At 37.0% G+C, this 25,495-nt stretch overlaps 2 protein-coding genes across 4 annotated transcripts in view; one reads left to right on the forward strand and one right to left on the reverse strand.

Annotated features, from left to right (window-relative positions):
* The window catches only part of LOC126972073 (O-acyltransferase like protein-like), a 283,177-nt gene that overhangs the window by 140,033 nt on the left and 117,649 nt on the right, over positions 1–25,495 (reverse strand). The gene's annotated exons all lie outside the window — the stretch shown is intronic.
* LOC126972055 (E3 ubiquitin-protein ligase Nedd-4) overlaps positions 1–25,495 on the forward strand; it is a 71,359-nt gene that overhangs the window by 15,061 nt on the left and 30,803 nt on the right. The window contains exons 3-10 of one of the 3 annotated variants that reach the window (XM_050818632.1): positions 3,721–3,802; positions 5,208–5,246; positions 5,666–5,835; positions 13,266–13,407; positions 15,045–15,116; positions 21,501–21,622; positions 21,926–22,076; positions 24,197–24,796. In XM_050818632.1, the coding sequence (XP_050674589.1) occupies positions 3,721–3,802; positions 5,208–5,246; positions 5,666–5,835; positions 13,266–13,407; positions 15,045–15,116; positions 21,501–21,622; positions 21,926–22,076; positions 24,197–24,796 (1,378 nt within the window). The remainder of the gene's footprint in view (positions 1–3,720; positions 3,803–5,207; positions 5,247–5,665; positions 5,836–13,265; positions 13,408–15,044; positions 15,117–21,500; positions 21,623–21,925; positions 22,077–24,196; positions 24,797–25,495) is intronic. The other 2 variants (XM_050818633.1, XM_050818631.1) reach the window with 2 other exon arrangements.

Raw genomic sequence — 25,495 nt, forward strand, 5'->3', positions numbered from 1 at the left:
TTTAAGATTAGTGCTAGCTGCTGATCCCCAGACTTGGATTAGGTGATCTAAGTGTGGCTTTATAAGGGAGTTATAGATTAAATAACGAACTTTATGCGGCAGGCAACGTACAATACTGCGAAGGGCTCCAGTTAGAGATACTAATTTTGTTTTAATATTTTTAATATGTGGTTTCCATGTAAGCCTATTATCTAAAGTTAAACCTAAATATTTTTCGGAATCTGACCTACTTATAGTAATATTATTTATTTTTAGCTGTTCAAAGTCATTAATTTTTTTATTTTTAGGTGCGAATATTACATAGTGGGTTTTGTTTATATTAAGAGTAAGCAAATTACATTGAAACCAGATATTAAGTATGTTAAGATCATTTTGGTCGTCTCGAATTATATCTTCAATTTTATTTCCATAATAAAACAAAGTGGTATCATCGGCATTTAGCGACAGTTCTCCTTTAAGGGCTAGTTTACTTATATTGTTTATATAAACCAGAAATAATATGGATCCAAGAATCGAGCCTTGAGGAACTCCATAAGTTATTAATTTTTGTTTGCTTTGGTATTCACCGATCTTCACCACTTGAAAACGGTCAGTTAGATATGATTCAAAGATTTTGTGAGCGTAATCGGTGATACCTATATCTTTTAATTTGTCCAGAAGAATTTTGTGGCTAACCGTGTCGAAGGCTTTTTTTAGATCTATGAATATGCCCAGAGCAATTTTTCTGCCGTCTATATTATTTTTTATTTTAGTTAGTAAGTCAACAGTGGCAGATAATGTATTGGATTTTGATCTAAATCCGTATTGTTTAGGGTATAGATAATCAATGGAGCTCAAGTAGGATTCTAGCCGATTGTATATAATTTTCTCAAAGATTTTGGATAATACTGGGAGTACAGAAATGGGTCGATAATTGCTAGGATCTGTTTTGGTTCCTGATTTATAAATAGGAGTCACTTTGGCTATTTTGAGAGACGCACACTTTCTAAACAAATATTTACGCACCGACTAAGTTCGTCAGCTATAGTGTTTTTAATAGATTTTAAAGTTTTTGTATTTATGTAATCGATTCCGGAGCTAGTATTCACATCTAAGTTATTTATTATTTTAATGATTTCTTTTTTGTCGTGAAATTTAGTTTACTGAGGGCAAAATTAGGATTGATATCGGTAGGTGTTGCATCAGTATAGATTTTGTTATTATGGTACTTTGCATGAATGGCCTCCGCTAGCAATAAACCAACAGTCGAAAAAAATTCATTAAAATATTCGCAAATTTCCTGTCCATGTTTCAATTCCTTATCCCCTTTTTTCAGTTTAGCTAGTATTGAGACTTCCCTTATATTATTGTTAGTTAAGCTATCTATTAGGTCCCACATCTTCTTTGGTTTCTTGTTACATTCAGAGAATCTTTTATAATAGTAATTACTCTTCATAGTTTGTATTTCTTCTGAAACGGTTTTTCTTTCTTTTATGAACTTTTTCTCAATTTCCTCATCTTTTGGATTGCTTTTATGTTGTTTCCAGAGTATGTTCTTTTGATTTATTTTATGTAATATGCTTTTATTTACCCAGTCCTGTTTTGGAGGGTTCAGTATCTCAGTTTTTTTTACTTTGCAGTACTGAATAGTTTGTTTCAATCTGTTTTCAAATTGTGCATAATTATCATTGCCAATCTCGTTGTTATGAATTCCTACAATTTTATTGAGTTTAGTATAATCAATGGTTTCATATTCTATTTTTTGTGTTGGTTCTGGTTCAAATTTATCTATTTCGAAGAATATATGTTACTAACGATAGAATTTCATTTCCATAAATTCCTTAACACTATAAAAATTATAACCATTTAGCCAACTATATAGCTCTATTCTTAAATAATCTAGAATTTAAATTTTTTATGCTAACTTATTATAAACACGGACACAATAATTAGTAGCAATGTAGCTGATATACTTGACATTTTTGTCGTACGATTGAATTTCATTAAATTATGTGTACATTAAAAATGTTCGATGTGACATCACAAAAGATATGGAAATAGTTACTGTTGTTAATATTTATATTAGTGTACTTACATATTTTACCAGTGGGATGGCTCCTGGTGGTACCCATAAGGTACCACTACGGCACCTATTTCTGAGCAGTAATGTGCAAACATCACTGTGTTTCTGTCTAAAGGGCGCCGTAGCTAGTGAAATTACTGGGCAAACGAGACTTAACATCTTATGTCTCAAGGTGACGAGAGCAATTGTAGTGCCGCTCAGAATTTTTGGGCTTTTCAAGAATCTTGAGCGGCATTGCATTGTAATAGCGTATCATTTACCATCAGCTGAATGTCCTGCTCGTCTTGTCCCTTATTTAAAAAAAATATAAACTACTTTGTCGTGAAAGTACCGGGAAAAGATCAATAATATACAAAATGTTTGTTATTCATCCAAACTTATTTTATCACCTTCGAAGTATGAGTTATCAGACACGATACCCTCACGCCAATCATTAAAACATTTTTAAACGCTGTCCTGAATTGAGTTCAGTTCTCGCTGCGAGTTCTCCTTTATGTCTTCTACCGACTGAAAACGGGTGCCACGAAGTGGTAATTTGAGTTTAGGAAAAAGAAAGAAGTCGGCTGGAGCCATATCTGTTGGATATGGTGGTTGCTCTATGGTATTTGTTGAGTGTTTGGTCAAAAATTCGTTCACGCGCATTATAGAGGAGCAAAATTCAAGAATTTTCTTTCCACAAATCTGGCCTTTTTCGTCGAAATTGCTCTCTTAAGTACCGCATAACGCTCAAATAATATTCTTTATTTACCATTTGACCTTCCGGAAAGAATTCCGAGTGCATAACACCGCGATATTCAAAGAAAACAGTTTGGCGTGGTTTTTTCGGTTTCGGTTCAGTTGGAAGACGCCACTCCGAAGCTTGTTGACTAGTTTGCATGTCAAACTCGTAAACCCACGTATCGTCACCAGTAACAATGCGTTTTATGAATGTTGGGTCGGGATTGACTCGTTCTAGCATGACCCCAGCGACTCTCATGAGATTGAGTTTTTGGAGAAAATTCAGTCCTTTTGGTACTAACCGAGCGGTAACGTGTTTCATACCCAAATGATTAGTTAAAATGGTAGATACGGATCGACTCGTGAGATACAGAAAGTTCGGCGGCTATATCTCTCAAATTTGAATGAGGATTTTCAGTCACTCTTTCCTTCACTTTTGCATATTAACTTCAGTTGCAGAGCACCATCACATCTCGAGCGCTTATGAACGCTTTGTACCACTTATAAGCACGTGTTTTTGACAAAGTCGATTCACCGTAAGCCTCCGAATACGAAATTCCATTGGCGATGCAAAATTAAAGAAAAACTCTTTGGTGATGTTTTTGTCCATAATGTAATGTAATTCGCAATACACCCTAAATATGATATAACTAAAAACAGCACTGTATTTAATATAAATAACAGATGCAACGCGCCAATGTGGAAAACAGTTCTGCCAATCTAACAACAACAAAAAAAAAACAAAAATCTTAATTTGGAACCATGAACCCGATATTTTTTGGACTGAATGTATAACTTTAAAATTAACAAGATGAAGCAAGCCCTCGATAACACCATTATCTGTCACAGACACAAAAGCAAACTCGGTTGAACTCATATATTAAACCTTTTCAAAGAAAACAACGTCTGTTCTTTAATTGAATTTTTCTTAAATTTTTCAGTGATCCTTATGTACGTGTCGAACTGCAAAAGGCTGATGGTGATATAACGCTTGAGACATACCTGACGAAGACCAAGAAACGGGTTTGTTCTTATTAGTGAAACAGAGCTCTCATCATTACATTTTTAACGAAATAGTTATTACTTACACAACATACTGTTAAAAAAGTTTATATATATCATGCCATTCAACTATACACGAGCGAGACGCTGATGGATGGTAGGTGATTACCCCAATCGAGTTTTTTAACCCCAAGTACTGGGTTTTATTTATAAATTGAGGCGGGAAAATGCAATCAGCTCTTCACATTTGCAAACGGTGAGTCAAATTACCGAAATATACTGGAATAGTACTAAAGCACCTATTTTTTTTTATGGAAAAGGATGACAAACGAGGAATCACAGGAGCTTGTCCTTTAGGAAGGTGTTCGCGCTTTTTTTAAGGTACCCATGTCGTATTGTCCTGGCAACACCGCACAAGGCAGCTCATTCCACAGCTTTGTTGTACGTCGAAGAAAGTTCCTTGATATCTCACTGTGGAGGAACGCCATACATCCAGATGATGGGGTTGATATCCTAATTTGTGGCGTGTCCTGCTGCGAAGGTGGAATTGTATGTATTATTATAAGCCCAAATGTCTTTATGGCAATTATGGCAGTTTTTGAGCTCTTATTCTTCTTATTTTCGACGTATTATATTTAATAAACTAATCGAACTAGAGCTTTATTGGTGTTTGATATTTTAAAATAAAACATTCTTAACAGCTCTGTTAATACAATGTTTATTATTGAAGAGAAACTTCTTTATCGGCGTATGAGAGAAATTTTATAGCAAATCGCCACGATTTTCGGTTTCGCGGTTTTTTTTAAATCCATGATGGCCGCCGTGCTAAATTATGATTTCAACAATATGGATATCGTATCCGAGGTTCTCGAGAGTTCAGAAAACGTATTTGAGATCATTTTCAAATCAAATTCAAATCCAAGATGGCCGCCGCGCAAATGTATGATTGCAACAATATTGATATCGAATCCGAGGTTCTCGAGGGTGCAGATAATGAATCTAGTATAATTTTTTTTAAATCCAAGATGGCCGCCGCGCACAATTATGATTTCAACAATATGGATATCGTATCAGAGGTTCTTGAGGGTTCAGCGCGCGGCCGCGAAAACGTAGAACATCTTCCCCACTAGCTTTGTATCGTGCAGGTTTAGCATGCAGCCGCGAAAAAGTAGAACATCTTCCCTACTAGCGTTATATCGTGCAGGCTTAGCTCGTGGCCGCGAGTAAGATGAACATCTAATAATTACTAATATTGACAAGAAATATTTGGTTTAATAAAGAACACAGTAGGATAATATACCCGAGATTTAAAAATTAGTTTTCCAAAGAAGTTTCACTTCTGACATGTGTACTTTGTACGCACGCCATTTTATTTTTTATATATTTGGTTTTGCTTATAAATAATGCCGCTATGTTACCATTTCAGACATTAAATCCAGTATGGAATCAGGAGTTTGTGTTTCGGGTGAGTAACTCTTTATATCAAGTTCAACAATGTAGGCTCGCTGTCTGTGTTGTTGTTTATCCCCTATCTCAAGCTTATTTATAAATTTACGGCCGTTTTCAATGAGCTATCTATCGTTAGTTTAACTTACGGATATATTGCTGTTACCGTTTATTGACAAAATCTTATCTATCCATAGTTATGTCCAATATAGTTATAGTCCAATGCTATATGTCAATAGGTTATTGAAATGTAAGTAAGCGTAAAAGTATTGATTTGTCTACCTCGAGTAAGTTAAACTGAGGATAGATAGGTTATTGAAAACGGTCGTTAATTGACATATTTATTTATTTCAACACACACTACATCCATAATTACTTTATCGCGTTCTAATCATTTAACAATATCATCATTCATTTCGTATGTAATGTCGGATTCAGGTGAAGCCCGCGGAGCAGAAGCTGCTAATTCAGGTGTTCGACGAGAATCGACTCACCCGAGATGACTTCCTGGGCATGGTGGAGGTGCCACTGGAGGGCACGCCCCACGAGAGTGCGGCTAACGCACGCCCGCCGATCCACAAGTATCCCCTGCGCCCGCGCAGGTCCGTGTAAGTGGACGCTGCATGGCTTTACTTCTATTTTGCTTCTCCAAACAGCACCGACTTTTACGATATACCATTGGCCGCCCGTAATAAATAGGCGCGTAATCTATTTCATAAAATAGCGTAAAAGCTTAAAATCGGTCCAGCCATTTCATAGTTTAGCCATATCAGTAAATACCCAGTATTACAAACTATTTAATTTAATAATCTATCATATATTCTAGGAAATAAGATCAAAAGGGTTTTTTGACAATAAATTTTATAATACTTACCTTCAAGCTGAGAGCATAATTACTTTTCCTCAGACTACAGAACAATCCAGAAACCGTCAATGTGCTCAACGACGATGTAAACCCCGCCTAAAAGGCGTAGTTCGTTAAGTTGTCAATTAGTATTAGCCTTAACGTCGTTTATAACTAACAGTTCTTAAATAATTACGCCGTGTCGTGTCAATCTCACTTGCAAAAGTGCTACCTGCAGGCGAAGAAATGGAATATCAAATTATCATTTTATTATGTAAGCCCTAAATGTATGGAGCGCTGGTAGAGTTCAGCGGGGGGTGAAGCGCGGGAAGGGAGTTATTTTGGATACAACTACCTTTACTGTATTCTACCAGTGGGAGGGTCCTTTGTACAGGATGCCGGCTAGATTATGGGTACCACAACGGTGCCTATTTCTGCCGTGAAGCAGTAATGTGTAGATATTACTGTGTTTCGGACTGATGGGCGCCTTGGCTAGTGAAATTACTGGGCAAATGAGACTTAACAACTTACGTCTCAAGGTGACGAGCGCAATTGTAGTGCCGCTCAGAATTTTTGGGTTTTTCAAGAATCCAGAGCGGCACTGCATTGTAATGGGTAGGGCATATCAATTACCATCAGCTGAACATCCTGCTAGTCCCGTCCCTTACTTTCATAAAAAAAAATGAAAATGTGATTGAACACTCCTGGTTTTGTTCTGTATTCTGACACCTACTCCCATCTTAAAGGCCTCTGGTAGATGACATTAAGTAACTGACAGATGGAACTTTTTAGCTAAAACTCGAGCTAATGAATAATAACGTGTACGGAAAGTCGGCGTTGTTTTTTAATTGGTTTTTTTATTTTACTTTTCTGAACCAATTTTATTTTGCATTTTGTAGAAACACATCCATTAGGACAGGATATAATTTTAGCTTCATATGCTATGAGCTGTTGTGTAAATATTTTTTTCGCTGTGAGAAACCTAAGCTCTTCATCCAAATTGTAGTTTACAAGCTAAGCTTCATCTTGTTAATCTGTTTTGAGTGTAGTGTTTATTATCCTGTATAGTAAACCAATAACTGCATATTTAGTTTTTTTTTTAAATTTCCTGAAATTTGACGGAAATAGACGCGAATGATTTTTCAAAAAAAAAAATACAACCTGTATTATTGGAGCTGTTGCTCATAAGGATCAATCTTTGCAATGTTATGAATTACTAAAAATGAAAGGAAATACAAAATATTTTGTTTTATTATTTTTACACGGAAGAAAAGTCACCTCCTATTCAAACGATGATCATTAGAGAGACAATAAAGTTATGCATTGGAGTCAAAGGAAACCATTTTGAGCAACTTATTAGTTAGGAAAAAGTAAGATATGAACAGCAATCTGTAATTGTTTTCTATTTCCTTTAATTTTTAGTAATACATATCTTTGCAAATATTGATCCTTATCAGCATCAGAGTCCATTGGTTCAATAATATCTACAGGCTGTAATTTTTTTGAAATATCATTCGGGTCGATTTCCGTCAAAAGTTCAAGAAATTTTAAACAACTAAATATGCAGTTATTAGTTTCTTATAAATCGAGGTCATGACTCCTTTCACGACTTTTCTCTAAGTCTCGTAGTTTCCGACTTGGCCATCACCGTCCTTCTCAAAAACCACCCTGTATGTTCTGATGTTCAGACTAAAGTATGTACCAATCGCCGAACACAAGAGAATAGTTAATGATATGAAATAAGCCCTCGGGTCACCCATCTAAGTGATCATCGCCCTTCGTGCGCTCGTGTTCGGTTGATAGTCTTTAAGAATGGGAACATTCTTTTTAAGGAAACCTTTGAAAGCCACAAATGTGGTTTGTGGCTTTTAGACCTACTTATTTTTATTCAGCCACTATGGCTGAACGATTAGCATTTTGAGAGTGTGGATGTCAATACAAGCCCTATTACTAGGGACTATATAGATTTTATTATTTAACATGAGCATGACAATACAAACGATAGACTATTGTTATTTTTAACTTATGCCCATAGTACCGGGAATATATCCCTATTTTGTTTGCGCCATGTTTATTGTATCATCGTGGCGTACATACAAAGTAAGTAGGTACTTAATAGAAATGACCTATGGGAGGCTCCTTTGCACAGGATGCCGGCTAGATTACGGGTACCACAACGGCGCCTATTTCTGCCGTGAAGCAGTTATGTGTAAGCATTACTGTGTTTCGGTCTGAAGGGCGCCGTAGCTAGTGAAATTACTGGGCAAATGAACATCTTATGTCTCAAGGTGACGAGCGCAGTTGTAGTGCCATTCAGAAATTTTTGGGTTTTTCAAGAATCCTGAGCGGCATTGCATTTTAATGGGCAGGGCGTATCAATTACCATCAGCTGAGCATCCTGCTCGTCTCCTCCTTATTTTCATAAAAAAAAAAACGAAAATGTGATTGAAAACTCCTGGTTTTGTTCTGTATTCTGAGACCTACTACCACATTAAAGGCCTCTGGTAGATGACATTAAGTTACTTGCTACTTGCCCGCCGTCTTATAAAAAATAATATCAAGTTGTAAAAAATATGACAGATGGCACTTTTTAACTGAAACACGAGCTTATGAAGAATATCGTGTCCGGAAAGTCGGTGTTGGTTTTTAATTCGTTTTTTTTATTTTACTTTTCTGTACCAATTTTATTTTGCATTTTGTAGAAACATATATCCATTAGGACAGGATATAATTTTAGCTTTATATATTATGAGCTGTTGCGTAAATATTTATTTCGCTGTGAGAAACCTGAGCTCTTCACCCAAATTGTAGTTTACAAGCTAAGCTTCATCGGTTCCTAATCTGTTTTGAATGTAGTGTTTATTATACAGGATGGTGTTTTGTGAAGGGCGGTGATGGCCAAGTCGGAAATTACGAGACTTAGATAAAAGTCGTGAAAGGAGTCATGACCTCGATTTATAGGAAACTAGTAACTGCATATTTAGTTTTTGAAAATTTCTTGAACTTTTGACGGAAATCGACCCGAAAGATTTTTCAAATCTGACGGAAGACTGTATTATTCAACCAATGGACTCTGATGCGTTTAGTGTTTATTTGTATATCTTGTCGTACATACAAAGTAAGTAGGACTTAATATGAGTATTACTCTGAAATAATGTTCTATTTCTGCTGCAGTATAATTAAACAAAATAACTTTACTTACCGCTCGCGCATAAACCTTAGAGGTTTTGCGAGTATGTCTTTATTAGTATATGTATTACGAAAATTTTGTTAATTGAATAAGTAATAATAAAAATAATAATTGCAAATCGTCTCGTAAAATTTCTGATTTACTTATAACGCCATCGAATAACCGCACGTATGGAGTGACACTGCAAAAAGCTATAGATAGCAAAATAAATTATGTGAGGTCTTCATCCTGTGTTCTTACCGCATTTATCACTATTTTTTTCGACCTACTTCCAGGATTGCGCAACAACAATTTAAATGTTAAGGTCGTACTTACACGACACTTTACAGTAACAATTCAAAATAGCAGACACCGCGCGGAAAGCGAGCTTGCCGAAACATTGCCACCAGTAGTCGACGTCTGCTCTCTTGAAGCGCGCTGTGAGCATGGCATCTGCTCGCTTGAAGCGCATTGAACGGTCGGAGTACATGCGCGGGTGGGGGAGGTCTTTTGCGGTCATAAATTTAGTATACTAGCGTAATAGACAAAAACTTTCCTCATTACTTTTTTTTTATGGAAAAGGAGGACAAACGAGCGTACGGGTCACTTGGTTTTAAGTGATCACCGCCTCCCACTCCCTCTTGCAACACCAGAGGATTCAGAGCGTTGCCGGCCTTTAAGGAAGGTGTACGCGCTTTTTTTGAAGGTACCCATGTCGTATCGTTCCGGTAACACCGCACAAGGATGTTCATTGCACAGCTTCGTAGTACGTGGAAGAAAGCTCCTTGAAAACCGCACTTTTGAGGACCGCCACACATCTAATGTCATATTAAATCTAGATGGTGGGGATGATATTCTAACTTGTGGCGTGTCGTGCGAAGGTGGAATTTTGTGGCAGGAATCAGGTGACAAAGCTCTTCGGAAAACTCCTTGTGATAAATGCGGTAGAGGACACGCAATGAAGCGATGTCTCTACGCAATGCCAAGTGATCCAGCCGTTGACAGAGCACTGGGTCCCCGACAATTCGAGCTGCTCTGCGATGCACGCGGTCAAATGGATCGAGCAGATACTGGTGTACGCCAGACCAGAGATGACAGCAATACTCCATATGTGGCCGGATCTGCGCTTTGTACAGCCCTAGAATGTGGGCCGGCTTTAAGTATTGCCGTGCTCAAATTATGACGCCCAGTTTTTTCATAGCCAAATTTGGCTTTGCTCTCCAGATGGCCGCGGAATGGGCAATCGCTCGAGATTTCGAGACCCAGAATTCCGATACTAGCGATATGCGAGGCTGTAAGGGAAGTGTTGTCGAAGAGCGGTGATACGACAAATGGGAATAGCACACAGCCTTGGGGCACTCCAGCGTTCACGGGCATGGGATTCGAGCAATAACCGTCTGTAACGACCTGTATGTTGCGCCCAGTGCGGAAGCTGGAGGTCCACTTGCATAAGCTCTCGGGAAGCCCAAATGATGGAAGTTTTGCGAGAAGCGCCTTGTGCCATACACGATCAAAGGCCTTCGCTATATCTAGGCTAACTGCCAGGCCTTCCACCTTGCTTTCGATAGCCGCCGCCCATCTATGTGTTAGGTATACCAAAAGATCACCTGCTGACCGACCATGTCAAAATCCGTACTGTCGGTCGTTGATCTGGTGACCCTCTAGGTATACCAAGAGCTATCGGTTAATTATGCTCTCCATGAATTTGGAGAGCAGGGAGGTAATAGGCCTGTAGTTTGCCGGATCCAAACTGTCTCCTTTTTTTTGGATCGGATGGACAAAGGCTGACTTCCATGAGTCAGGGACTACGCCTTTTGTATATGAATGCGGGAATTTTTTAATTGATATCCGTTAAAACTCAGAAGAATTACGATAAAAACACTAAAATTAGAATGCGCTCAAATTTGACAGGAGACTAATGGACACTAAATTGTTTCAAAATGGTTTCTTGGTCTTCATCGATTCCATATCTTTCTCACACCTAGGTTTTTTATGTAAGGATAGTATCTAACATGCACACAGGATTCGTCTATTACGGTAGTATACTAAGTTTATGGTAGCGGAAGGCTCGGGACAGTGAGTTGTCTGCTAGCTGTACAGGTGATTTGAAGGAGCTGTGTTGCCGTTGTAACACATTGTCGTTTAAATGGGCTTCGACCTTAAGCCTGACCTTCTGGATGTGTGCCAATCCTCCTCATTGCGTACTTGAATGATATTGCTTTACGGCCTTTCCCAATATACTATCTACAGATAGAGATAAATTACTACCTTCTACTGTCAGTAATAAGCTGTCAATAATCTTAAGCTGTCTCAATATAACCGAAAAGTCATTCTTATCGCCTTATATTGGGACGCGTGAATTGCAATTCCCATACAAACTTCTATCGCTGGTAAGCTATACGTCCTCCCATTGACAAACAGTACAAATTAAGTGAGTTACCGTCGATAAGTTTATTGGGATAGAAAATCAACGATAGCTATGATTTTTATCTCAATTTGGCCACAACCGGAGATAGACTGAATATTGTGAACGGCCATTAATGATACTGTTACATACAGATAGATACTTACTTGCGCAGTATACTTTATATGATATTTGATAATGTTTATAGTTATTGTGTAATGTGTATAGTTATTGTGATCTGTGTATATTTTTGTGAGAGCATTTATTGCTCTTTCAAAATTAAAAAAATTGTTGAATTTCTTTTCGATTCTTCTCAACATGAAACAGCTATACGTATTGGTGATAATGATAAAATGTAATTAACGATTTGAATGTGTTTTTAATGAGCTTATTTAAATAAAGATTGGCTTTGAATTTAAATTACTATGTCAGTACCCTTGACGGATACCTTTGATAACATGTTCAATACTAGGTTGACACCAAATAAAAATACAGTGATCATTGCAACTCATATAAATATATTAAAGTGTAGGTTTAACTTTTCTCTGTTATTATATCTTATAATATACATAGTTTACGTGTCACGTTGTTTGTCCGTGATGGACTCCTAAACTAATGAACGGATTTTAATGGGGATTACTTCATGGAGTGCGGTTTAGTCCAACTTGAGTGATAGGATAGTTTTTATTTCGATTTGGGACCCATAATCCTTTTATTTTCAATATTTGTTTTGTATGGACATATTTTCTATGATAGAATTTTGTGACGCACGGTTTGATAGTTCCACTGTGAAACAATTTCATTATAACAACAGGGAGCATTTTTTACGAAATAATTCTTGATGTTTTGAAAAATTATTGGCAAATTCCTATAAAACAGTATTTTTTTATTATCTACAGAACAACGTCTGTCGGTTCAGCTAGTTATGTATATGAGTGAATTTGTTATAAACAGTCATAATCATACTATTAACACCAGGAACAAACATAAATTACTTATTATGCGTATTACTCGGCTAAGTCGAGTTAGTAAGTCTTTTGTGGCGCGTTGTATATGGTACTTTTACATCAAGATCCCAGAAACTGTTCAAAAAGAAATGTATTGCGAAATTCAATAGAATTTGAAAAACAACAAAAAATTTTTTTGAACGATGCGGGACTCGAACCCACGACCTCCGACGTTCCGTGTCGGTGCTCTAACCAACTGAGCTAACCGTTCGAGTGTCGTATCGCTATAAAACCTTGTATGCTTTGTTCAACTCTCAGGTTGTGGCTTCATCTACAGGTTGTACTTTACAGTTGATAACCTGTTGTTTTTAAAATTTTATTTGTGTATTAATCCTAGAATTGAGGGTTATCACTTTAGAAACATAACAAATTGTCAAATGAATTGTTAAATAACGTTTGTGTAGTAAAGATTACTATCACAAACATGACTTTCTGTGGTATCACCACAGATTGGAAATAGAGCCACCTCAGGTTATAAAAATAAAAGATGCCCGCTGAGTTTCTTGCGCCCGTTCTTCTCAGGTCTGAGGCATACCTTTTCGAATGTTTGGTAGTTTTTGACCTTCAATATATCCTATTTTTGATTAAAAATATTTTAATTTATTATTCCTTAGCGCGCGGTCACGGGTGCGCGGGTACATCGAGATATACCACGCCCTGGTGGGGCGGGTCGCCGAGGAGGGGACCGAGACCGGCGCGCTGGGGCACGACTGGGAGGTGGTGGAGCCAGAACCACAAGTGGGCCACGTGCAACCGGTGAGGCGTCCCCACGATAACTGTAACACTAGCATATACTCTAATACACGGGTGTGCATTGGTTTTCTTTTAACTACAGACTTTCAACTATACCTGTATAGCCGAGTGGTTAGCGATCCTACCTACTAAGCTAGAGGTCCCGGGTTCGAATCCCGGTAGGTGCAAGCATTTATATGAATATGGTTGTTTGTTTCCGAGTCATGGATGTTTAAATGTATTTATGTATGTTTATATGAATTTATGTATGTTTAAGTAAGTATATTGTATTAAATATATCATTGTCTTGTAACCCATAACACAGGCTATATGTATAAGCTTAACTTGGGGCAAGATAATTTGTGTAAAAAGTGTGTCAATATTATTATTATTATTATAATTTAGATCTATCTAGTCGTAGTTGCGCTTTAGACACCCAGTGGCGTGACCCAAGAGGGCCCCGACCCAAGAGGCTGCGATCTCAAAAATATTTTTTTACATTGTACCTGAGTATTTTATTTTATTTGAAAAGTATATTTTTATGATTTCTGCTTAAAATCCAAAGTGAGTCCAATCCAAAGAGCCAAAGAGAGCCATCAGTGGGGCATATACAACGTGTAATTGGGTACGATGAAAATCTCGAAGTTTATTAAAATTAAACTGAGTGTACAACGTGATGATTTTTGCTGATAGGGCCCCATCAAAAGAATTTAATGCCACGGGCCTCAGATGATTTGAGGTAAAAATATTGAAGTTGTTTGTCCTTCGTGTATAGTTTCCTATTACTTACCGATCGCATTGTGCTAACACTTAAAGAAGTCAGGACATGGATTTCCATCGGAATTTATGTAATGTTCTTTCCACAAGAACATTGTTAGCTTCATGGAAGGAATTGGTTGTAGCATGGGTGGGCAAAAGATATAATATATATTTTTGCCAGAACGTGGGATAGTATACTATTTATCTAGCCACCAACTAAAATATCATCCTCACCATCTGGATGTATGGAGATCCTCGACAACGCTATAGACAGATAGAACAGTGGTATTTAGGGTAACTATTCTGAGAGAAATCACAATCAATATGCCAAGTGTCTGGTTCGTAGTAGTTTACTTAAATATATCCCCGACACACCTTTCCCGACATTCCTTTCCACCATCCATCTTCTCCACAGGACTAATCCCAAATTGTCTTATCAAGAACTGTCACTCAATTTGGTAGCGCCATCTAGTTAAATAAATGCGAACAAAACATTCGAGAATCTTCCGTAGTCCAAGATACCTTCCCTATCCCTCCCTCATTACTTACTACTTACCCCCTGCGAATCCACCAATTGTAGCTCAGGCCGAAGAAAACCGACGCACGAGTCGACCCGAAGACGCGAGGAACGTTAGCGTCTTGTCAAGTCCAAATTGTATGTTTAATCGAATCTGTAACTCAAACTACTTTACACTACATCGTGCGCTCATTACTACCGCATTTATTTCATTGGCATTGGACTACGGTGCATTCAACAACTAACTTAACAACATTTAAGAAAGAGTAGGAACCAACACGCCAGTACCCAATAAGCAAAACTTTCTAGAATATAAAAAATATTTGCGTTAACAATAATAAACATTATTGACATGGTAGTAAAGTAGATAATTGGTTGGCATTAGGTGGCGGTCGGCACTGTACCGTCACCGGACTCCGATGACTGGGAATTGGTCGACGCGACGCACGCTTCTATTGTACGTTCATTTTATATTACATACAATCTTGCTGATCTTCCGATTCGCCGCAAATATTTCTGCGCGCTCCAAAATTGTAACTAGCGACTGTCCGATATATATTTGTCGCAGGGAAATGATAATCACAGAGATTTGGTCGATTCTCTGAGTGATTTGATCAAATCACGGAGTATGTTTAAAGAACAACACGATTTTATCATTTCTCTAAACAAATCTAATGAATTGATCAAATGCCAGGGTTGGTTCCGTGAAATGACAATGAGTGACGCGACTAGAAGAAGAAGCGAGCATCAGACTTGAGTCATACTCCGACACGGACAGGTTAGGTGGAATGGTTTCATGGTTTTTTTTAATAATATGGAGAAACTTTTATCTGTTTTGAGGTTAGGTTACATTAATTTGATTTTCAAGAGACTGGTGCGTTACCTTTTCATGGGAGTGGGGGAGTAAGCCAGGGGACAGAGGACATTTCCTTTCCCTCCACCTTCCCCTCTCACCCCCTCCAACTGCGACACGATACTAGATTCTTACCAAATTATGTCTAAGTCTTACCAAATAAACCTTATAAACCCCAAAAAAAAAATACTTTTTGTTATTTCACGGAACCAACTCTGGCATTTGATCAAATCACTAGATTTGTTTATAGAAATGATAAAATCGTGTTGTTATTTTAACATCTTCCGAGATTTGACCAAATCCTTCCTCCGACTTCCTCTGCTTCTACCTATATATCGATATTTAAATTTGTGCCAAAATTAATGGATGATGCGGTATTCGAACCCGCGCCACCAGACCAGCCACCTTTTTTACCCAACGTGTGTATCGCTATGACGCATCGTACATAAACCTTTGCACGTTTGTTAGACTCTTCAGTCGATGCTCCATCTACAAGATATTGTTAGTTGAAAGCCTGCTCAACTCCAATGATTGCATTTTTTTAATGAAAATAAGGGACAAGACGAACAGGACGTTCATCTGATGGTAATTGATATGCCATGCCCATTACAATGCAGTGCCTCTCAGGATTTTTAAAAAACCCAAAATTTCTGAGCGGCCCTACAATTGCGCTCGTCACCTTGAGACATAAGATATTAAGCCTCATTTGCCCAGTAAATTCACTAGCTACGGCGCTCTTCAGACCGAAAAATCAGGTAATTAACGTAAGGTATCACTCTTCATATCTAAACGGTTTTTAATTCTAAGTGATTTCAATTTTGTATCGCCAAAGGTATTATTTCGGGATGCTGGTTCGAATCTTGCAACGTCTATAAATTTTGGCACAGATAATGCTTTTCATTATTTAAGACATAAAGGCGGGTGATGGTAGAATTATTGTATTATAAATGTCTCCATAGGGCTAAGATTAAGAGACAAAATTAGTAATATCACAATAAGAAAGAAAACCAAAGCATAAGATATATAAGACATCATATTAATATAATAACAATAATCCATATCTTGTAACTTGGACCACCGCCTTAAAACCGGAAAGCAGCAATGAGCTAATTCGCCTCTCATTCACTTATTTTATCTCTCATATAAGTGACGACTGTCTTAATGAGAAATAAAGTTCTTTAACGGCCGTTCCCAATATACTATCTACAGATAGAGTTAAAATAACTACCTTCTACTGTCAGTAATTAGCTGTCAATAGTCTGAAGCTGCCCCAATATACCCAATAAGTCATTCTTATCGCCTTATATTGGGACGCGTGAATTGCAATTTCCATACAAACTTTATATCGCTGGTAAGCTATACGTCGTCCCATTGACAGACAGCGTAACCTTCGGTAACTCTACCGTCAAAAAGTTGATTGGGACAGAAAAGTCAACGATAGTTACGATTTTTATCTCAAGTAAGAGATATACTGAATATTGGGAACGGCCGTAAAAGTTCTTTATACCGAAGATATAGATAGCCTTATCTGTTCTTCGTTTAAAATGGAAATGGGCTGGACAGAAATATATGGATAAGAATTACAAGAGACAGGAACGAGTGGAAATTAATGGAGGAGCTTTTACCGCTAAGGACCTTATATCGCAAATAATAAATAACAATACTAACAAAATACTTTTATTTAAAATACTGAAATATTAATACATACTAATAAATATACAATTTATAAGTAAATACGTAAATGTATAGATGTAAGGAAATAAAGCTCTTTTCCATGAGGTTAATTTAAAAAATTTATTATCGGACGATATGCTTCGCGGTAATGAGTTTCTTAGGGTATGTTCCGATATGCACTGCGACCACTGTACAGTGTGACGTCAATTTAGTATACTGTGAAGCCGTTCTTTTATAGCCAGTTATACTGGTAACTATTTCAAACGGAACTTTTTGTCTTATTTTTGTCTTAGTGTATTAAAGTTTTCTAGTTCATTAAAAAAAACTGTTGTTGGGGTACTGTCAAATTAAAAATATTTGGGATAAAACTGTAGGTATTGTTTATAAAACGTTAGGCACTCGAGTGGTTTTGACTGATCACCTGATCAAAGTACTGCGAGTACATTACCTCGAAAACGCCAGTGCTCACAGTAGAATATGGCGGCGACTTATGACGTCATATATTTCCCTAGGGTACTGCGGCAGTATACTGGCAGTCCATAACGGAACGAATTTTTCTACAGTCATAGCACTGTGCAGTGCTCGCAGTGCATATCGGAACATACCCTTAAGCTTCCAATTCTTATTATTTTTATATTTGTAACGTGCGAGCAACTCAAAGCAAAATTGAGCACTTAAATAATATTAGGTTCAGGCATTTTTGCTATAAATACACTTAAATAGGTACTTACCCCCTTATTCATAATAGTCTGCTAACTTAAAGTATTGCTAATTCTCACTCTAGTCTTCTTCTATTGACCTAAGTCAGAATGAGAAAAAACACTCCTTAGCGGCTGTTTTAAGTTAGCGGACCATTATGAATAAGGGGGTAAATCACAACAGTGACCCTATAACGCCTAATAACGATCAAACACTTTTAGATAGTACATTAGGACCACAACATAATATCTTACTTGTATAAATGATTCACAGTAACCAGTAGCGGTTATATGTTGTGATCGTTAAGTGGGCAGTGAGCAATTATTAACCCGCACCTGTTTACGTCAGTTTGACGCTTTATGGATTATCATCTAAATATATACTATCACCAAATAAAATGGTAATTTAGGTAACCTGCTCGTGGCGATATTGATCAATGCTGAACACCAAATATAACCACTATAATAAATGTGCATAGGCATACTAGCTGTGTTATAATCACAATGTTAATCACAATTGGGGGCAACCAGTGGGAGGCCCCTTTACACAGGATGCCGGCTAGATTATGGGTACCACAACGGCGCCTATTTGTAATGTGTAAACATTACTGTTTCGGTCTGAAGGGCGCCGTAGCTAGTGAAATTACTGGACAAATGAGACTTAACATCTTATGTCTCAAGGTGACGAACGCAATTGTAGTGTCGCTCGGAATTTTTCGTTTTGTCAAGAATTCTAAGCGGCACTGCATTGTAATGGGTGTATCAATTACCATTAGCTGAAGGTCCTGCATGTCTCGTCCCATATTTTCATTAAAAAAAATTTCTATAAGTATCCTTGTCCTTGAAAGCCAATCATCCTATGGAACATTTTTTTAATGCTCAGATCTCAATAAGCATCAAATATAAAATGCAAATCAAACATTCTGCAGAATGTTTTTTCCTAAGGAAAGTTTCAGAAGGAATCGAATGTGCCCATCATTACTATTAATATTAAAGTGCCACTAATGCCCATTATTTATAGACATACACCCATGCGGGAACCGCGAGATAGTCACTATCCTATATGGTTCTCAGGTCCACTGTTACGAGCACTTAAAGAAAAAGGAAAAATCCACCATAAAAGTAAAAAATATAACAACTCAATGGACAAATTATCATACGAATTACTACGCGAACGTTGTGCCATCATGATAAAAGGTTGTTATGACAATTTTACAAAATGCGTTGTCGAATCTATCCATGATGATCCTACCTACTTTTGGAAGTTTTTTAAACAGTTTAAAAACTGTTTTTTAAACACAATTGTATTCCGAACGAAATGAGCCTTTGCAAAACATTTTTCATCGGTCTATACTAACACCAGTAACTGTCACGTAGGAAATGCACCACACCTAAGCAATATTATTCCCAATGCTCCACTCGGTAGTTGTCAACTAACTGAAGAGGAAGGTTTAAAACACCTTTTAAACTTGGATTCACTTAAGGGACCCGGTCCAGATCTTATTGCTCCAATATTTCTAAAAAAATGCGCACACTAATTAGTTAAACCACTAACTCTCATATATAATTGTTCTTTGCAAACGGGCATATTTCCTACCAAATGGAAAATTGCATATGTCACACCAGTCCATAAGTCCGGCAACTCAAAAGATATAAAAAACTACCGGCCTATATCTGTTTTATCTTTATTTATATTATATTGTATTATATGTGGAAAGGTCTTAGAAAGTCTAATTCAAAAAGTATTATATTCTCATATAGCTCCATATCTCGATCCTAATCAACACGGGTTTCGCCCTCGGAAATCCACTACCTCGAACTTAGTTACTTATATTTCAGACATCGCAGAGGTTGTAGATGCTACTGGTGAGGTACATGCAATTTACACTGATTTTCAAAAAGCTTTCGATATGGTGAACCATAATATTTTATTGTCAAAAATTGAGTTTTTGGGAATTCATGGCTCATTGTTGCGTTGGTGTAAACTTAAGAAATCAGTCACAACTAGTTGCTGTTAATGGTTTCAAGTCCTATGAGATAAAAATATCATCGGGTGTACCTCAAGGATCACATTTAGGTCCCACATTCTTTTTAATTTTCATAAATGATTTGGCACTCAAGTTAAATTCTAAATTCAAATTGTTTGCAGACGATATGAAAATTTACAAAACTATTAACAGCCAAGCTGACGTGACAACACTACAAAATGATATTGATGCTGTTCACTCTTGGTGCACCACAAATGGAATGTCCTTAAATATTGAAAAATGTTTCCACATTAAATTTACCAGAAAGAAAAATCCGTTAGACTGCGTATATAAAATAAACAATGTTAGTCTTAAGGAAGTTTATAGTATCAGAGACCTTGGTGTTATAATAGACTCGGCTTTAAGTTTTCGCCCACACATAGAACAAATAACATCTAAAGCGTCAAAAATATCTGGGCTAGTCTACAGACAAATGAAAATATTTAAGGATCCCAGTTTATCAATACTCGTTTACAACAGTGTTGTCCGCAGTATCCTTGAATATTGCAGCACGGTATGGAGTCCAGGATATCAAGATCATTCCGATAGAATAGAACGAATTCAAAAACGGTTTCTATACCATCTATCTTACAAAGACTTCAAATGTAATAAATTGTTTTCGTACGACTCTCGTCTCTCTTACTATAGAATGAAATCACTTAAATACCGCAGAAAGATTGCAGATGTTATTTTCTTGGCAAAGCTAATGAAGGGACACATTGACGCGCCTGAATTACTTGAACGCTTGAAGTTCGTTGTGCCTCGTGATTGTAGCCGCTTACATAATCGCAAGACTTTCTGTTTGCCACAAAGCAGAACCAAACTTGGTCCGCTTTATAGAATGCAATTTTTTGCAAATTATTACAGAGATGATATAGATATCTTCTGTGACAATATACCCAAAATAAAAAATAAATTAAGTACATAGATAAGTTAGCAAGTAAGTAATCTGTTAATCTTTTTTTTTATTGTCTGTTAGAATAAGTCCTGTTTTTATCATGCTTGTTTGTTAAGCGTGTTTTGTTGCGCTGTAGTTATTGTTTCACTTAATCACGCATGCCACGTCCACATCCAGTAGACTCAATGGATAAATAGTATTTTTGTATATTTTACTACTTTACAATTGTAGTCAGTTTTGTGGACTAAATAAAAAAAAAAGAGTACTAATAATTATTGCCTCACAGAAAGTATGAAAATTGGAGTACCCTCGCTTCACTCAGGAGTCCACATATTTCTCTCGCTTCGCTCAGGAGTTAAACTTAATCTTTAGTTACAGCCATTGTAAAATACTCTGTTTGATTGAAAATAGTGGTTGTTTCGCCATTCGAGAACTTTACTGCCCCAACGGCCATCTGTCCATCGAACTATGTGCCCTGCCCACTGCCACTTCAGTTTCGCAATGATTTGGACTATGTCGGTAACTTTGGTTCCCCTACGGATCTCCTCATTTTTGATTCTATCTCGCAGGAAACTCCGAGCATAGCCCTCTCCATTGCCCTCTGAGCGACCATGAGCTTTCTCATAAGGCCCATAGTTAGCGACCACGTCTGAGGACGGGTCACTAGTTACTTAATATTTGGTTGTTGCAGGTGATTGGCGGAGACCCGCTGCCGTCGGGTTGGGAGGAGCGGCAGGACGCCAACGGACGCACCTACTACGTGAACCATGTGGCGCGCTCCACGCAGTGGGAGCGGCCCTCACTCACCCTGACGTAATTATATTTATCTACACTCATGCTTTAAACCCTCTATTAAAGATTCTGAAACAGTTAGCTTATTGCCAACATTAAAGCACCCAATGAACTTGTTAACATTACATCATCCAAACGAGTGTTGTAATGTTGTACTGAATTTCATAACAACACTCCTTTGTTTTTTTTTATCCCTTCATGCGCAAAGAGTTTCAACAGACCGCCACCTTCTTATTGTTCGATGAGTGGAATCTGTTTGTGGAATACGTTTGAATTTTTAAATCAAACATTTTTATTCAATAATATTCTTTTTTCATTCTTTAGTCGCAATATGAGCAGAGAGTCGGAAGTGGAACGAATGGAGAACTTCGTGGCTGAGTTTCAAAGACGTTTCCATATTTCTGCTGATGACGAGCATGCTCACAACAATAACAGCCACGACAGTAGCCAGGAAAATAACCACGAAAACCATCAGGTACTTAGCATTCGTTGACACGATCAAACCTCGTCAAACTGTCTGGAGGCAATATATAAATATAATATGCATACTCAAACATACACAAATGTGTATGATAAAACTCTTATTCTTGAATTTCAACGCTCAAAAAGGAGTTGCAGATATTGAGTTTCAACTCCGTGTCTTTAACTGAGATTATTAATTTTTAATTAACAATAATAAGGGAGCTCGTCTCTTGATATTTATGACATTAGTCTCCGATAATCATGTGCGTGAAAGAAATCTCGCTTATGATAATGTTTTACTAATGCATTGTGCTTGAGATTTTTCGGCCTTTGGCGGGATCGCGTGAGCTTGGAATGCGGCTGTACAGAAGCTTCCTAATTGCATACAATTTCAAAACCTATACAGTATCAAGCACTCACAAATTTTACTAGGCTGCCCTAATGGTATTACAATGATAATTAAAAATGAGTATAATTAACTCTTTTCCATTATCCCGAACCGTGCTTGCTTTTGTATTGGACGGGAATAAGATTATCCAAAACCTGCGTTATTTTTATTTCCCATATCCTGCAAGTTCACCTCTTCAACTTGTTTCACTTCAAACTCGGACATGTCCGTATCACCAACATTTACTCGGTTGATAGCCTCAGCTTTCTTGTATACTTCAACTTCCCATATATCTGTGCCACTGACCTCTACTATAAACCACTGGACTGGCAGGTGTCAAAGTGCTTTTGTGCCTGTTTATAATATTCGCCATTTTGGCGCTGTTGGCCATGTAGCGAGAGTCTGTATTGCTAAAAATAATGATGATAACCTAGTGGCCAACATAGATGGTGGGAAACTAACTGCAGAAAAAAATTGGGTACTTTATTACGTTGATGCTTGAAGTATAAATAACACTAAAAACGAAATGTAAAAATACTTCAGGGTTATTGTACGTTCCTTGGCAGCCATTTGTATTATACGTCAAAATTAGTTCTCTGGACGTCTGTCCAGTGGTCTTTATACAAGTCAGTGATCTGTGCAATTATTATCAGTATTACGCAAGACATATTTAATGCGGAACGCTTGCAAGCTAAATTTTGCTTAGCAAAATCCACCAATAGGATTAGGATTAATACATTTATTTGTAAATGCTATTGCTCTATCTTCTTTTTCATGCAATTGTTACTTTTTTTCATTATTAGGTTTTACCGGTTTTGGGAGCATGCATATTCCATTTGAAACTATAGTTTAACATACTTCTGGGCATGTGACTGTTAACACTTATTATGCACTTTTTTATGTTTTTATCTATTATTATGATTATGTATGTTATTGTAAAGGGTATAAATGACAAAATCTATGTCACTCGCCAATTGTTATAATGTCGTGAACAACTGGATTTTTATTTTACTTGTGACAACAGAATAGACTTTTATTGAGTTTTGCAACATATTATTAGTATTGAATCAATGCAAGTTCAACAATATTATCCACAGAGTTCGAAAATTAATCAAGTATAATCAGATTATTACTTTTTATACACCCTAAAATATATTAAAATTTGTGTAAAACTTTAAACGTATTTTTTAACAATGCATGGCTTCATCTAGCGGTGTTTCAGAATCGGTTATTGGGCTACTTATTTGTAGTGTTATCTGTAAAATTGTGCATTCCTAGACCGCCTGTTCGGTTTCAAATGCTTCGGCTTTTTCTTGTTGCAAAATATTTGCTGTTTTTTGCAGCACTGCATCTTTTATTATTGCAAGTATATTTTAACTGTCTACTTTGAAATCTTCTGTGTGATATGCTGCAATGGTAAATTCCTGATTCAAAATTCATTGCAGATATTCATTCACCCAGAAGTGCACAATTTTTTTACACGTTTATTAATTAATTGGGAATATGGTTAAAATCACACAGATCATTATCATATTAATAACTCATGCAAATATTTACATAATATAAATGGGTTAATGGTTACTGTGATGTCCTTAAGTCTAGTTGAAATAAGAGACCATTGTTTGCATTTATATCAAATAAAGAATTAAATTAATTAGTGATCATGTTATAGACAAAAATGATTATTGATTAGCTTGGTCTTATAAAGTTTGGTAGTATTAGTGTAAATTCTAAATCTCTAACAGGACGAAAGCGATAGGCCTGCTGAAACTTCTACTGACGCTATAGAAACGAGAAATGAAACTACAGAGGTCACACCTGAAGCCCAATCTGTAGACACACCAAGCTCTGATCCCGCTATCATTTCCGAAGAAACTGAAAATACGAATACAGTGCCTAATTCTAGTAACGACTGTGATACTAATGTAAGAAATAATCAGAATGAAGACAACGACGTAGTTTGTGCAAATGAAAATAGTGCACAAAGAGAGGAAGAGAATAATGAACTGGAAGTTGTGGAAGTTGCTCAATCATCTTGTGATAATAATCTATCTCCTAACAGTAGTCAAGACAATTCAGAGACTGATACTATTGAATTTGAGTTAAGACCGACGGTGGATGAAATAATTGTTACAAGTCCTGACAACGATCAAACTGATGCAATTGGTGATGATGTTAATATTAGAAGGGAACTAAGGAATGATGAAACCGGTGACGAGTCGGCTGAGTCTCTGACGTTTGATGAGAATCACTTTAGCACGCCGACCGGAGGTGTTACACCTGAGAGGCGACCCTCGGCTGAGGCAAGGAGGAGACGCACGACAGCCAGTTCCATGAGCTCAGAGGTAAGAGAGCGAGGCTTGAGGGCGTGACGTATTGTGTAAAGAGGAGTGTATGTGTACATGTCTGGGTTTATGACGCTAATTGCACTTGAGTTGTTATAATCGGTGAAAACAAAGTAAACATTCAATACGATATTCTTTCAACAATGTGAGTCACTTCAAAATTTTAAGATTCGATGAAAATTTAATTAATTTTGATCAGTCTATACAATTGAAATTTATCAAGGTTTTAAAAATTGAGTTATGTAACAAAACAAATCTGGAAATTGGCTAGGGAAATCTCGGTTTGACATCACAGATTATTGGCATTGGATTTGTTGTCATAAGTTCTAACTTCTTTTTCACTCACGGCAAGCTAACTAACACACCGCCGAATCAAAAGCGCCGAATAATATCTAAAGCTATACGTGTGTCATTTGTACTGTCCTGTCATTTGTTGTCGACGTCTATATCCTTCAAATTGTTCACCGAATCATTGGTTGTGGTAAACTACAGTAGCAACAGAATCATTCCATACGGCACTACATTGGTTTGGAATAAGCACAGGATTAAAATGTGTATTAATCAGTAGGCGTCGTATGCCAGTGGTTTGGTAGATAGTTCGGTTAACAGAATTAATATTTTTTTTAATATCCATTTGTTTGGTGGACCGAAACTGAAACCTTCTAGTTTTCATCGCTCAAATATGCAAAGATTTGAAAA

The sequence above is a fragment of the Leptidea sinapis genome, chromosome 25 (assembly GCF_905404315.1).
Source record: "Leptidea sinapis chromosome 25, ilLepSina1.1, whole genome shotgun sequence".
Classification (NCBI taxonomy): Eukaryota; Metazoa; Arthropoda; class Insecta; order Lepidoptera; family Pieridae; genus Leptidea; species Leptidea sinapis.